This window comes from Eretmochelys imbricata, chromosome 25 (assembly GCF_965152235.1).
Source record: "Eretmochelys imbricata isolate rEreImb1 chromosome 25, rEreImb1.hap1, whole genome shotgun sequence".
Taxonomy (NCBI): domain Eukaryota; kingdom Metazoa; phylum Chordata; order Testudines; family Cheloniidae; genus Eretmochelys; species Eretmochelys imbricata.
The window spans coordinates 149,767-165,579 of record NC_135596.1 but is presented as its reverse complement, the minus strand read 5'-3'; the positions used below and the strand labels follow the sequence as shown (position 1 = coordinate 165,579).

Genomic DNA, 15,813 nt, shown 5'->3' with positions numbered 1-15,813 from the left:
TTCTTTGAGGACCTGCTCCATGATTTTTCCAGGGACTGAGGTGAGGCTGACTGGCCTGTAGTTCCCAGGATTCTCCTTCTTCCCTTTTTTAAAGATTGGCACTACATTAGCCTTTTTCCAGTCATCCGGGACTTCCCCGGTTCGCCACGAGTTTTCAAAGATAATGGCCAATGGCTCTGCAATCACAGCCGCCAATTCCTTCAGCACTCTCGGATGCAACTCGTCCGGCCCCATGGACTTGTGCACGTCCAGCTTTTCTAAATAGTCCCTAACCACCTCTATCTCCACAGAGGGCTGGCCATCTCTTCCCCATTTTGTGATGCCCAGCGTAGCAGTCTGGGAGCTGTCCTTGTTAGTGAAAACAGAGGCAAAAAAAGCATTGAGTACATTAGCTTTTTCCACATCCTCTGTCACTAGGTTGCCTCCCTCATTCAGTAAGGGTCCCACACTTTCCTTGGCTTTCTTTAGTCAATTAGCTGCACTTGAAAATTTAACTGTCCATCCTATTTTCAAAAGTGACTTAGCACCAGATTAGTTGAGGTATTGTCAAGGTTCCTTACCCACTCTGAACGCTAGGGTACTGATGTGGGGACCTGCATGAAAACCTCTTAAGCTTCTCTTTACCAGCTTAGGTCAAAAACTTCCCCAAGGTACAAAATATTCCACCCTTTGTCCTTGGATTGGCTGCTACCACCACCAAACAAATACTGGTTAGTGGGGAAAAGCTGTTTGGAAACGTCTTTCCCCCCAAATACTTCCCAAAACCTTGCACCCCACTTCCTGGACAAGGTTTGGTAAAAAGCCTCACCAATTTGCCTAGGTGACTACAGACCCAGACCCTTGGATCTTAAGAACCATGAACAATCCTCCCAACACTTGCACCCCCACCTTTCCTGGGAAATGTTGGATAAAAAGCCTCACCAATTTGCATAGGTGACCACAGACCCAAACCCTTGGATCTGAGAACAATGAAAAAACATTCAGTTTTCTTCCAAGAAGACTTTTAATAGAAATAGGAGTAAATAGAATAAAGAAATCCCCTCTGTAAAATCAGGATGGTAGATACCTTACAGGGTAATTAGATTCAAAACATAGAGAATCCCTCTAGGCAAAACCTTAAGTTACAAAAAAGATACACAGACAGAAATAGTTATTCTATTCAGGACAATTCTTTTCTCAGCCATTTAAAGAAATCATAATCTAACACATACCTAGCTAGATTACTTACTAAAAGTTCTAAGACTCCATTCCTGGTCTATCCCCAGCAAAAACAGCATATAGACAGACACACAGACCCTTTGTTTCTCTCCCTCCTCCCAACTTTTGAAAGTATCTTGTCTCCTCATTGGTCATTTTGGTCAGGTGCCAGCGAGGTTACCTTTAGCTTCTTAACCCTTTACAGGTGAGAGGAGTTTTCCTCTGGCCAGGAGGGATTTTAAAGGGGTTTACCCTTCCCTTTATATTTATGACAGGTATTTAGGCACCTTGGTATCTAAAACATTGATTTCAATGGATGTTAGGCAACTAGAAGGTTTGAAAATTCCACTAGGTGCCTAAATACTTTTAAAAATCTGGCCCTAGGGCTTGTCTATACAGAGAAGACACAGCAACTTAACTTCAATATGTTTATTTAGGCCACTGCCACTTTTGTGCCTTTGTGGACTCTTAGGTTGAAAACTGGTTATATCAGTTCAATTTGCACCTGAAAATTGGTATACATGAGGTTTAAACCAATATAATATCCACACACAAAGTTGCACTCTTTTAGCTAAATTGGTATAAAATCACACCTTTCATTATGTCAGTACAACTTTTTGTGTAGACTAGAGGCAAATATTTTAAAAGCACCAAAGTGTCTTAGAACCAGATTTTCAAAGGTTATTAGGTGTCTAGTGGGATTTTCAAAGGCCTAGGCACCTAAACCCCATTGAATTCAATTGGAGTTATGTGCTTAACCTGCGTAGGTACTTCTGAAATTCCCACTAGGTGCCTATCTGCCTATCTTAAGACGTCTGAATGTCTTCAGCCTATGGTGCTTTATACTTCTGTATCTTAGATCACCTATTAGGTTGTCTAAATGTGGACGTAGTTGCCTAACTTTGGGCAGCCACTTAGGGCCAGATTTTAAAAAGTATTTAGTCACCTAGTGAGATTATTAAAAGGACATAAGCACCTAACATCCACAGAAATCAATGAGTTGTAGGTTCCAAGGTGCTTCTGGAAATTTCAATAGGCATCTAAATACCTTGAGAAATCTGGCCTTTTGTCTTTTACAAACGGAGAAACTGAGGAACAAAGAACTTAAACAATTTCACAGTGGTCCATCAGCAAGTCAATGGAGACACAGAACCAAGGTCTCCTGACTTCCAGTGCTCTTCTTTAAACAAGTACACCATCCTTACTAAGCCAGGGGTTTGGCACATTCTTGAGAAGACAGTGAAATTCTGTTGAGACCAAATCCCAAGAGCACTTCTGAGGAACATAAATTCGTCTTCTTTCTTGGACCTGTTGAGTTGCCATACATAAACGAAGCAGGTAAGGGAAAAAGACAGCAGGGTGATGACAAAATGGTAATGCAATGAGATTCTAATCAATATAGAAATTTATGCAATAAGTAGGAGGATTTTGTGTATGAAACCTTTAAATGTTTGATTTATAGCTGGAGGAAAAAATATGGCTCGCAATGCATTTTTTTCCTCAGAATCCAAGAACGTCTCATTCTAAGGAGAGAATATAATGTGTGAAGGGAGTCTGTTCTGGCTAGTTCTGTCAGCAAAAGCTAATAAGTTAGGTCCACTAGAGAGAGAGAGAGAGAGAGAGAGAGAGAGAGAGAGGGAGAGGATCCCAGAAATATACTTTAAACCACTTGTATTAAGACCTATTTTTTGTATACTTGGTAATGTGACCTAGTGGGCCATATCTGGTTGGAAGGAATAGGTTTCCCAGTGAGTAATTGGTTCATCTGTAACATACTTCCTTCTCTCTCACTTACTTTCTCACTTTCTAAATTTCACTCATCTTTTTCAACTCTTGAATGCAGAAGAGAAAATAACTATATGATAGATCTGTGGAACTCACTGCTGCTGTAATTTATTGAGTCGCATAGATAAGAATGTAAAAATGGATTGGATATTTCTCTTAGAGGTAGACTTTAGGTTTTCATAGCTACAAATGCCACATGGATGCCCACTCCTCATTAATTTTCACGGGTATTTCTTTGTTTAAAAACCAGATTTTTAAAGGTTTTTAGGCACCTAATGAGATTTTTAGAAGCATCCCGGCACCTAAAAATCCTTGATTGCAATGGGTATTAGACACCTAGCTGCTTTGAAAAATCCCACTACGCACCTAAAAGCCTTTAAGAATTTGCCCCATAATCCCTTAGGCAGCTTTTGAACTCTCAGCTGTAGCCTGGTCTGGTAGATGGGAAATAAGGAGTTGGAGTTTGTCCCAGCTCTGTCACTCATTTACTGTGTGAAAGTCAGATTAACTGTCTGTGCCTCAGTTTCCCCATCTGTAAATAAATGAAATAATACTACTCACCCACCTTGGTAAAATGGTTTGAAATCTACAGGTGAAAAAGCACCATGAATTTCTTCCCAAGTCTACTAGAGTGAATGAATAGAATAACTTTGACTTCCTCTGTCATTGGATCAGGACCTCTGTAACTATGAAGTTTAGGGTATTAGAAGTCAGGAGATCCTGGTCTCTGTTCCGGGCTTTTCCCCTGACTTCCAATGCATCCCTAAGCAAGATCCTTTACCCCTCTGCCCCAATTTCTCCTCAGATGGCAGAGGATTGATAATGCTTAATTATTTACTACAGAGGGGCATTGGGCCCATTCCAAACAACACTGAAGTTATGGCTACAAAGGCAGTTCTTTTCAACCTGTTCTAGAATAAAATAGCTTATGACTGGACAGTGATTTGAAGATGTAAAGATGTTTATAAGTACAAGGTATTATTATCTTTGCCAGACTAGCTCAGATTAGCATAAGGAGGATAATCATTATGGGTGCGATTTTTAAAAGAGTCTGTGGGAATCAGGCATTTACATTCCACTGAATCACAATGAGATTTGAATTTTTAATTGTTTTGAACTCCTTTGAAAATCCCATTGCACAGTAATAATCAACCGTTTATCCTTCAGGGCAAAGTCTTATTTCCATCTCAGCTGAGCATGGAATGTGCCTCTAAGGTCCAGCACTGCAAAATCAGATACATTTATTTTGGTTTATAATTTCTTCTTTTGTAAAATGGGGACAATGACCCTGACTCCGGTTGTAAAATGTGTTGAGATCTACTGATGAAAAGCATTGCACAAAAGCTAGGGATTATACTTAATGAGCATTGTCAATTAAGCACTGTCTGGTACATAATTCTGTATGAAATTCTTGTTCTGTTCTCACTTGTATGTTAATATGTCATGGATAGGCTTGGCAGCATTTTATTTTTATTATTTATAATTTTGATGGGTACTGTCACTGTTTATTTTTAAGCATTTTCTCCACTTTTTATTTATTTCAGTGTTCATAGTTGTACAAAATTATGGGGGTGGGGCGTGGGAGACTGTCAGACAAATGATAGTTAACACTGAGATTCAAAAAGTGAAAGTTCTATAAACCATTAAAACACAAATTGTCAACATCACGTGTTAAACTATAGAAAGTAAATATCCTTAATTCAACAGATAATACCTGTTTTCACTATTCATTCACTAATCCATTTGTAAGTCAAAATCAGAAGTCTAAATCACTGGATTTTGACTCTAATAAGTTCTCCCGCAGTATTTTTCTTACTTTGCCTATCTGTACATTTTGAGTATTATCGATGAAAATACATTTTCATCAGTTTGCGTGTGTGTGTGTGTGGTGAAATTGACATTTACCAATGTTCACCAATACAAATCTAATCTTTCCAAGCCTAGTCATGATGTCTGTTCCTTGGTTGTTAGAATTTGATCCTGGGCAAAATGTACAATCAGTTTTAATGTTCAATACAAAGGGGGAGATTGTCAAAGGATTTTCAATGGGAGTTGGGCCACAGAATTGCCCACTTTGCCTCTGAAAATCTTCACCAAAGACAAAAATCATGGTCCTGGACTCAGAAGAAGACACATAAATAACCCCAATGTTCCAAAGGTGTGTATTGGGAAGGGTAGCTGAGTTCTGAAATGAGCTGGAGAATGGAAAATGAGGGAGGATCTAGGAGAAAAGATTAGGAGTTCAAGTTTGGCAATGTTGTGCTGGAACTAGAGATTAGGATTCTCTGCCTTGGAATATACCAATGTAAAATGTTCATCGTAGAGCCTTTGAGGAACAAAGACAAGTCCTGCCTGCCGCAGAGCACAGCAGAGATTCATGAAGGAGAAAATAGCAGAGGACAAGACTGACCCATTTACCTTAATATTAGAAGAAAGGAAATTTTCAGGGAAACTGGGATATTTTTCTTCCTCTTCTTCTTCATGCTAAATTCCGTAGATCTGTTAAAATGGGATTTGCATATCAGTGATTCTCCAGAGTGCAAGTCAAGATCATCCCTTAAATATGGACATCCAGAATCAAGGGAAATTCTACATGCCGTGTGTCCATAACCTAATGGAGTTCAATGGGTATTGGGTACCAAACTCTCTTAAGCCCCTTTGAAAATCCCAGCTAAGAGCATGGAGGGACTTTTGACAAGGAATAGCACTGGCTGAAGATTGAATGAACAATTAGTAGATCAAAAGTGCCATCAACATTTCCAATGTCAATGGGAAAAATGATGAAATGATCAGGATCCCCTTCCTTTCCCTTGCCCTGTTTCTTGACAAACTCTAGTTGCAAGTAGTAGCTGATTGAGGCTTCGGGAGATAGGGGAGGTGGTAATAATTGTTCAGGCATTAGGATCCTGACTTGAACATTCAAGGAACATCCAGTAATGTATTTTAACTGTTTAACTCCATGGGTATCTCTTGTGACCTACAGAAATCAAGACTGGGGTACAGATGGAGAACTGATTCAGTGCGTTGGTTTTCACCCTCTGAGTCAGCAAGGTATGCAGGGACCCTGCCTATGGACAGAACACTGAGGTTTTTCTATGCCATGTGCTGGGCAGCTTGTCTTGAGGACAAAGAAAGAGGAGGCCAAATGACAAGAGACTATAAAAAGCTGCTGCAGCTCCTCCATCTGGTCTTCAATTCTGCTTCTTACGTCTGGAGGAACTTTACTGCACACTGAAGCTCTGAACCAAGGACTGAAAGACCCATCCCAGCTGTGGATGTCCTCCAGAGACTTGATTTGAACCTGCAGTTTATTCTCTCACTGCTGCAAGCCTGAACCAAGAACTTTGCCATCACTGTATGTCATTGATTCCATTGAACCAATTGTAGCTTTCATCTATATCGTTTTCCTTTTATGAATAAACCTTTAGATTTTAGATCCAAAGGATTGGCAACAGCGTGATTTGTGGGTCAGATCTGATTTGTATATTGACCTGGGTCTGGGGCTTGGTCCTTTGGGATGGAGAGAACCTTTTTCCCTTTACTGGGGTCTTGGTTTTCATCACCATTTGTCCTCATAACATGTGGCACTGGTGGTGATACTGGGAAACTGGGGTGTCTAAGGGAATTGCTTGTGTGACTTGTGGTTAGCCAAAGTCTTCTCTGTCTGGCTGGTTTGGTTTCCTTGGTGTGCACAGAAACCCCAGCCTTGGGCTGTAACTGCCCTGCTTGAAGCAATTTGTCCTGAATGGGCACTCTCCGTTGGGTCCCGCCAGAACCAGCATCGTTACACTGATAAGGGACTCAATTAATAAAGAAATAAAGTAATATAATTAATGTCATTTAACGTGGGTTTATGGTAAATAGATCCTGTCAAACTAACTTGGTATCATTTTTGATGACATTACAATTGTGATTGATAAAGGCAATAGTGCTGATATAATAGACTTCTCTATGGCATTTGACTTGGTACTGCATGACATTTTGACTAAACAACTAGAAGGATACAAAAATAACATGGCACACAATACATGGACTAAAAGCTGGCTCACGGTTAGGTCTCAAAATGTAATTGTTAAAGGGAATTGTCTTGGAACAGGTATGTTTCCAGTGGGGTCCAAGAGGGTTCTGTTCATATCCTAACTCTATTTAACATTTTTTCATGACATGGAAGATGACATAAACTCATCACTGATAAAGTTTGCAAATGACACAAAAATGAGGAAGTAGTTAATAATGAAGAGGACAGGGTTACAGAGCAATCTGGATCGCTTGGTAAGCTGGGCGCAAGCAAACAATATGATTTTACTATGGCTAAATGTGAATGTCTACATCCAGGAACAAAGCATGTAGGACATACTTGCAGGATGTGGAACTCTATTGTGGGTAACAGTGATTCTGAAAAAGATTTGGTGGTCATGGTGGATAATCAGCTGAACATGAGCTCCCAGTGTGATGCTGTGCCAAAAGGACTAATGCAATTCTTGGATGCATAAACAGGAAAAAGACTATGTCCAGTTCTCGTGTCAACAATTCAAAAAGGATGTTGATCAATTGGAGAGGGTTCAGAGAAGAGCCATGAGAATGATTAAAAGTTTAGGAAGCACGCCTTATAGTGACAGACCCAAGGAGCTCAATCTATTTAGCTTAACAAAAAGAAGGTTAATGGATGAATAAACCAGTCTATAAATTCCTTCATGGTCTCTTCAGTCTAGCATAGAAAGGGATAACACCATACAATGGCTGGAACTTTAAGCTAGGCAAAATCAGACTGGAAATAAGGCATACAGTGAGAGTAATTAACTTTTGGAGTAATTTACTAACAGTCATGGTGGATTCTCCATCACTGAGAATTTTTCAATCAAGATTGGATGTTTCTCTAAAAGATCTGCTCTACGAATTATTTTGGAGAAGATCTATGTCCTGTGTTATACAGAAAGTCAGACTAGATGATCACAATGGTCCCTTCTGGCTTTGGAATCTATGAATCAATGAACTCAATCAGTTTAGGTGCCTTGATGTTTTTGAAAATCCCACTACATGCCTAAATACCATTTAAAATCTGGCCCTGGGTGACTTGAGAGACTACATCCAATTTTCAAAAGAGCTTTAATCTTTCAGAGCCAGATTTTCAAAAGTATGAAGATGTCTAAAGCTTCAGATAGATGCTGAGTGGGATTTTCAAAAACCCCTAACCAGATTAGGTGCCTAACCTGCTTAAGCATTTTTGTCAGTCAGCACCATTGACATCTAAACACTTTTGAAACTCTAGCTCTCAGGCTCCTAAGCAACTTACATGATTTTGTAATGGGATTTAGGCTTCTATATCATGTAGGCACTATCATAAATATAAAGGGAAGGGTAACCACCTTTCTGTATACAGTGCTATAAAATCCCTCTTGGACAGAGGCAAAACCCTTTCACCTGTAAAGGGCTAAGAAGTTAAGATAACCTCGCTGGCACCTGACCAAAATGACCAATGAGGAGATAAGATACTTTCAAAGCTGGAGGGGGAGGAACAAAGGGTCTGTCTGTCTGTCTGTGTGATGCTTTTGCTGGGAACAGATCAGGAATGCAGCTCAGAACTCCTGTAAAAAGTTAGTCAGTACTCTAGCTAGAAATGCATCAGATTTCCTTTTGTTTAATGGCTGGTAAAATAGGCTGTGCTGGATGTAATGTATATTCCTGGTTTTGTGTCTTTTTGTAACTTAAGGTTTTCCCTAGAGGGATTCTCTATGTTTTGAATCTGATTACCCTGTAAGGTATTTACCATCCTGCTTTTACAGAGGTGATTCTTTTACCTTTTCTTTCATTAAAATTCTTCTTTTAAGAACCTGATTGCTTTTTCATTGTTCTTAAGTTCCAAGGGTTTGGCTCTGTGTTCACCTGTACAAATTAATGAGGATTTTTATCAAGCCTTCCCCAGGAAAGGGGGTGTAGGGCTTGGGGAGATATTTTGGGGGAAGACGTCTCCAGGTGGGCTCTTTCTCTGTTCTTTGTGTAACACGCTTGGTGGTGGCAGCATAGGGTTCAAGGACAAGGCAAAGTTTGCATGTTGTGGAAGTTTTTAACCTAAGCTGGTAAGAATAAGCTTAGGGGTCTTTCATGCAGGTCCCCACAGCTGTACCCTGGAGTTCAGAGTGAAGAAGGAATCTTGACAGGCACCAATGAAAACTGTACTTGTGATGTCTAACAATCCATGTAACAAAGCTTCTCCTGAATTATGGTCTCTTGTGTCTTGACAGATGGAGCCTGTGACTGGAATAGAGAAGGAAAACCAGTCCAAGATATAAGAATTTATCCTTCTGGGCTTCCCCGGTTGTCAATATTTGCAGATCTCTCTTTTTGTGGTGTTTGCCATGATGTATGTCCTGACAGTTGCAGAAAATGTTGCCATCCTAGTCCTAGTGAGGGCCAGCTATCAACTCCGCACCCGCATGTACTTCTTCCTTTCCCACCTCTTCTTGCTGGAGATATGATACAGCACAGCCTGTGTTCCCAAGATCACTGCGATTTTCCTGGGGAAAAGCAGAACGGTCCCCTTTAGTAGCTGCATCCTGCAGATGGACTTCATTTTCTCCCTGGGCTGCACAGAATATTTCCTCTTCTCTGCCATGGCCTATGACTGCTATCTGGCTATTTGCTACCCATTGCACTATAGCACCATCATGAACAGCACCTTGTCTGCTCAGCTGGCCCTTGGCTCCTGGGTGTGTAGTTTCCTGGCTATTTCTATCCCAGAATCTCTGAGAGTTAGGTTGTCCTTCTGTGGCACTAATGTCGTTACTTGTTTCTTCTGCAGCATAGATTCCTTCATCATTCTCTCCTGCCCAGACACCTACGTGATTGAGATGGCAGCTTTTATCATCTCGATCATCGTCATCCTGGGATTATGTTCAATAACTCTGGTCTCCTACATTTACACCCTCTCCACCATACTGAGAATCCCGTCAGCCCAAGGCTGGCAAATGGCCTTTTCCACTTGCTCTTCCCCTCCCACTCTTGTGATTATATGGTACAGCTCCACCATCTTCCTGTATGTCAGGCCTTCCAGCCAGAACGCCTTGGACATGAACAAGACTGTCAACACTTTGAATACTATTGTAACTCCACTGTTCAACCTCTTCTTTGACAGTCTGAGAAACAAAGAGGTGAAGGAGGCTTTATGGAAGCTATTCAGTGGGACATGAAGTTGTTTTTGAATGGCTTAGATGTTACTGGGTCTGATTCTCAGCCTGTGCTCATGTTCCCTTTGGTAGTAACTGTCCTTGTTGTTGTTCTTTTAATCCTGGTTCCAGTTTTACATTTACACCTTTTTATTTGGGTAAAATTTTCAGAAGTGCCTAAGGGCCAGATTTGCAAAGGAATTTAGGCACCTAAAGATTCAGATAGGCCCCTAAACACCATGAAAGATGTGGTTTCTAGGAGCCTAATTTTTATTGAAAATCTACTGGACGTGAGCTCCTAAGGGGCATATTTTCAAAGATATTTAGGTGTCTAAAGATGCAGATAGTTGTTTAGTGGGCTTTTCCAAAGCACTTCAGCAGATGAGGCACCAAAATCCCATTGATTTCAGTGGTAGCTACAAATACTTTTGAAAATCTGTCCCTTAAAATCTCTCGAGAGGTCTCATCAACAGCCCATTGGCATCAATGAACATCTTTCAACTGAATTAAATGGCCTTTTGATCGGGCCCTATGTGGACATTACTTTTAGCAATTCACATTTCGGCCCCCATCCTGAGATCCTTACTCAAGTGCTAAATTATATTATTTTGAGTCGTCCAGTTGACTCTAATGGGACTACTCACACTAGGAAAGAAAGCTTGTGCATAAAGCATGTGCAGGATCAAGACCTTAGTGACTCAGAAGTTTGTCCTAAGTTTAAATTTGTAGCAACTCCAGAGTTTTCATTACCTGTGATGTATGACTGGTTGGCCAACTCACACGACATTGTGTCTGTTCCCTGATTCAATAGCTGAAAAATTATTAAACAGCAGACTAAAGAACAACATGCAGGAAATAAAGAATGATGAACAACCACGGTGGATTTTTTTTTTTAATTAGTGAAGAATTTCAAAAAATCAAACTTATTTCCCTTTTTAAGGGTTTTAAGTTTGGGGATCCTACATGTTGGTGAATGGAAACAATTCAATCATGTTTTTTATAAAGTTTTCCATTTAAATGTTGTCAAAAATTGAAATGAAAAATTTAATTAAAAAAAGAAAAAATTCACTAAATCAACAGTTCTTTACAAAAATTTTCATTTTTGAAAATGGTCATTTTTCAACAAAAAGGAATTACAAGGGACAAGTTCAATTAATGTTGATCAATATGTTTTCACAGAATGTTTATTATCAGATGAACTTGATTTAACTGTGATATTTCTGATTGATAAAGGCAATGGTGTTTATGTAATAGACTTGCATTTTTCTAAAGGTTTGATTCAGGGTAACATCACACTATTTAAAAAAATAACACAACACAAAAACAATAGTAAATTGATTAAAAACTGGCTAACTGATAGTTCTCAAAACATAACTGTTGATGGGGACTGTTGATTTTAATGGGTGATAGACACCTAGATGCTTTTGACAATGCCACTAGGTTCCTAAATACCTTTACATATCTTGCCCTTGATGCCGGACTTATTTGTATTTTTGTATATTTCTATCTAGACCAGTCTTATCATCAGAGTGTAAATAAACTTTAACTTTTACCTTTGTATCCCCCTACCTTTTGGAAAGTGTTTTACTTATTAAGGCCAGGGATTTCAAAGGAGGTAAAGACATAGGCTGGGTTTACCAAAGGAACCTGAGAGAGTTTCAATAGAATTTTTGCACCTATGTCCCTTTGGCATCTTTGGAAGTCCCAGCCCTAATTAGAGCTGGTTGGAATTTTCATTGTAGAGGAAATTCCAATATTTTGAAATTGGTTTTTATCCCAAATCTGGATGAAAATTTAAAACGTGCTGATACAGACTAATACGGCTACCACTCTGAAACTTGTATTTAGCTGTGACATTCTGAACACCTTCCCCAGACCCGAAGAAGAGCTCTGTGTAAGCTTGGAAATTTATCTCTCCCAACAACAGAAATTGGGCCAATACAAGATGTTGCTTCACCCATTGCTCGGAAAACCCCATCAAGGAGATGAGATACGGGCACGCCCAGCAAAGGGGAAAACACTGACCACACTGTCTATCCAAACACTCAGCCTCTCCCCAGGCAGGGGCACCAGAATGGAGATGGGGGTGGGGGGGCAGGGGGCCATGGCCCCATCACTTTTAAAAGTGGGAGGGCTATGTTCTCCCACTTTTTACTGGCCTTAAAGGTGAGCGATGGTGGGGAGGGGGCAGAGAGGAGCAAGCATGGTGAAGGGCCTTGGGGGGGAGAGGCGGCACGAGGGTGGGGCCTCGGAGGAAGAGGCCGTGTGGGGGTGAGGCCTTGGTTCAGGTGTCGGTGGCCCCCCCACTTCTAGGGAGCTTCCAGTGCTCCTGTACCCAGGCACTCCCACCTCATAAAGAAACAAATCAATCCACCAGTAAAAAAAAAACGAAAAAAAACCCCCTAAAATAAAATTTAAAAAATCTGAGAAAGAAGCAAGAACCAAACAACTGCACTGATACCACAATCATATTTTTTACCCTGAGGGGAAGAACAAAAAAAGGAATGGAGTCTCTGGCTCCTCACGGTCTACTAGGGGCTTTGCTATGGCTCCTGATTTTATGTGGAAGGTGCTCAGATATCATGGTAATGGGTACAGTGTGGAATCCTACGATAGACAGATAGATTAGATTAGATTAGATTAGATAGAACGAACTCCTGCAAGTCCTTCTTACATGGGATTATGGTTGGCACCTGACACAGGGTAGGATTCTGCACTTAAATAGTTCCCCTGTCTCTTTGTCATGTGCTAAAATTAAGACTTCCAGACCCACCAGCCATGTCCCCCGCCCCTCCCTCCGGCGCATCACTTGCAGACTCCCTATACAGCAAAAGACTTGTTCCATGCTGCAGGGCCTGTAGGTGAAAGGCAACAAAAGTCAGTCTTGATTTCTCTGAGTGATAGTCCTTCAGCAACGTAACAGGCACCTTTCTCAGGTAGGAGAGCTGCCATGAACAAAGAGCGATAGACAGCTATTGAGCAAGCCCAGACTTCTGCAGTCACCATGTCAACATCTACCCAGATAGCAAAACACAGAGTTCATGATCTGATGCTGCCATGTCCCACTCTATCACACCAGCAAACAGAAACCCAAAAGCCATCATACCCCAAGCAAAGTTTTGACCCCAAAAAAGGAGAAGAACCAGAGACTCCATGAAGTCCACTGGGTACTTTCTAATAGCTACTGATTTTATGTGGAAGGTACTCAGATAACATGGTGAGGGGTGGCAGTCTAAAAGCATGAGATAGACAGATTTTCATCTTACTTATACTGGTATAAACCTGGAAGAACTCCACTGACTTAAAAAGAAAAGGAGTACTTGTGGCACCTTAGAGACTAACCAATTTATTTGAGCATAAGCTTTCGTGAGCTACAGCTCACTTTATCGGATGCATACTATGGAAAGTGTAGAAGATCTTTTTATACACACAAAGCATGAAAAAACGGGTGTTTACCACTACAAAAGGTTTTCTCTCCTCCCACCCCACTCTGCTGCTCGTAATAGCTTATCTAAAGTGATCACTCTCCTTACAATGTGTATGATAATCAAGGTGAGCCATTTCCAGCACAAATCCAGGGTTTAACAAGAAGTCTGGGGGGGGGGGTGTAGGAAAAAACCAGGGGAAATCGTTTACCTTGCATAATGACTTAGCCACTCCCAGTCTCTATTCAAGCCTAAGTTAATTGTATCCAATTTGCAAATGAATTCCAAATCAACAGTTTCTCGTTGGAGTCTGGTTTTGAAGTTTTTTTGCTGTAATATCGCAACTTTCATGTCTGTAATCGCGTGACCAGAGAGATTGAAGTGTTCTCCGACTGGTTTATGAATGTTATAATTCATGACATCTGATTTGTGTCCATTTATTCTTTTATGTAGAGACTGTCCAGTTTGACCAATGTACATGGCAGAGGGTCATTGCTGGCACATGATGGCATATATCACATTGGTGGATGTGCAGGTGAACGAGCCTCTGATAGTGTGGCTGATGTTATTAGGACCTATGGTGGTGTACCCTGAATAGATATGTGGACACAGTTGGCAACGGGCTTTGTTGCAAGGATAGGTTCCTGGGTTAATGGTTCTGTTGTGTGGTATGTGGTTGCTGGTGAGTATTTGCTTCAGGTTGGGGGGCTGTCTGTAGGCAAGGACTGGCCTGTCTCCCAAGATTTGTGAGAGTGTTGAGTCATCCTTCAGGATAGGTTGTAGATCCTTAATAATGCGTTGGAGGGGTTTTAGTTGGGGGCTGAAGGTGATGGCTAGTGGCGTTCTGTTATTTTCTTTGTTAGGCCTGTCCTGTAATAGGTGACTTCTGGGAACTCTTCTGGCTTAGTGGAGTTAGTGTGGATTTACCACTATACATACAGCATTTTGCATAAATAAATCACACACCATATTACGGGGACAGTAATGTCATCAGTTGATTGTATTTGCTAAAACAACACAGATAAAATCACATTCATCAGAGAAACGCAGACATTTTATTCTTGTTGAATAACCTCCACCCAGTCAGTTTCCTCAGGGAAGCTTTGATTTCCTTGTTCTTTATGCTGTAGATGATCGGATTCATCACTGGCGGCAGCACGGAATAGAGAACAGCCACCACGAGATCCAGAGCTGACGGAGAGCTGGAGATGGGTTTCATGTAGGCAAAGACAACAGTGGAAAAAAACATGGAAATTACAATGAGATGAGGAAGGCATGTGGAGAAGGTTTTATGTCGGCCCTGCTCAGAGGGGATTCTCAATACCATGGTCAAGATCTGAACATATGTCACAATTATAAAAACAAAGCAACTTATGGTTAAACACACACCAAATTCAATAACCCCAACTTCACTGATGTACGAGTTAGAGCAGGCGAGTTTGAGTAGCTGGGGGATTTCACAGAAGAACTGATCCACCATGTTGCCTCCACAGAAGGTTATCGAAAACGTGTTCCCGGTATGCAATGAAGCAGAGAGAATTACACTGATCCAGGCACTGGCTGCCATTTGGACACAAGCTTTCCTGTTCATTATAGTCTCATAGTGCAGTGGTTTGCAGATGGCAACGTATCGATCGTACGCCATAATGGTGAGTAAGGCGAAGTCGGCTACAGCAAAGAAGATGAGGAAAAAGACTTGGGCGACACATCCAGCATAGGAAATGGACCTGGTATTCATAAGGGAATTGGCCATAGATTTGGGGATGGTGACAGAGATGGAGCTGAGGTCTAGGATGGACAAACTCATCAGGAAGAAGTACATGGGGGTGTGAAGGTGGTGGTCAAGAGCTATGGCTATGATGCTGAGAAGATTCCCTGTCAGGGCTGCCAGGTAAAGCACTAGAAACACCATGAAGTGCAAAATCTGCAGCTCTCGAACATCAGAGAATCCCAGGAGAAGGAACTCGGTCACGGTGGTTTGGTTGGACATTTTCTTTCTTAGTTCATCGTGTGATGGCTGTGGAGGGAAGGAGAAGAGCAATGGTCAGGGTTATAGTGAGAGAGGGAATGACTCTGATTCCCCTCTCCATGATATCTCATGGTGTGAATGTCAAAGGTGCACAGCACTTGTCACGTCCATTGACTGGAGTAGTGAGGGCTCCTCACCGCTCACAACCAGAGCACTACTCTGGTGCGTTATGACAGGAGTGTAAATTGGCATTGCTCCCTTAAAGTCACTGGAG

At 41.2% G+C, this 15,813-nt stretch overlaps 1 protein-coding gene across 1 annotated transcript; it reads right to left on the bottom strand.

Moving 5' to 3' along the window:
* Positions 1-14,606: 14,606 nt before the first annotated feature.
* Positions 14,607-15,560, bottom strand: LOC144257425 (olfactory receptor 14A16-like). The gene has a single exon (XM_077805373.1). The coding sequence runs from the start codon at positions 15,558-15,560 to the stop codon at positions 14,607-14,609; it is 954 nt and encodes a 317-aa protein (XP_077661499.1).
* Positions 15,561-15,813: the final 253 nt, after the last annotated feature.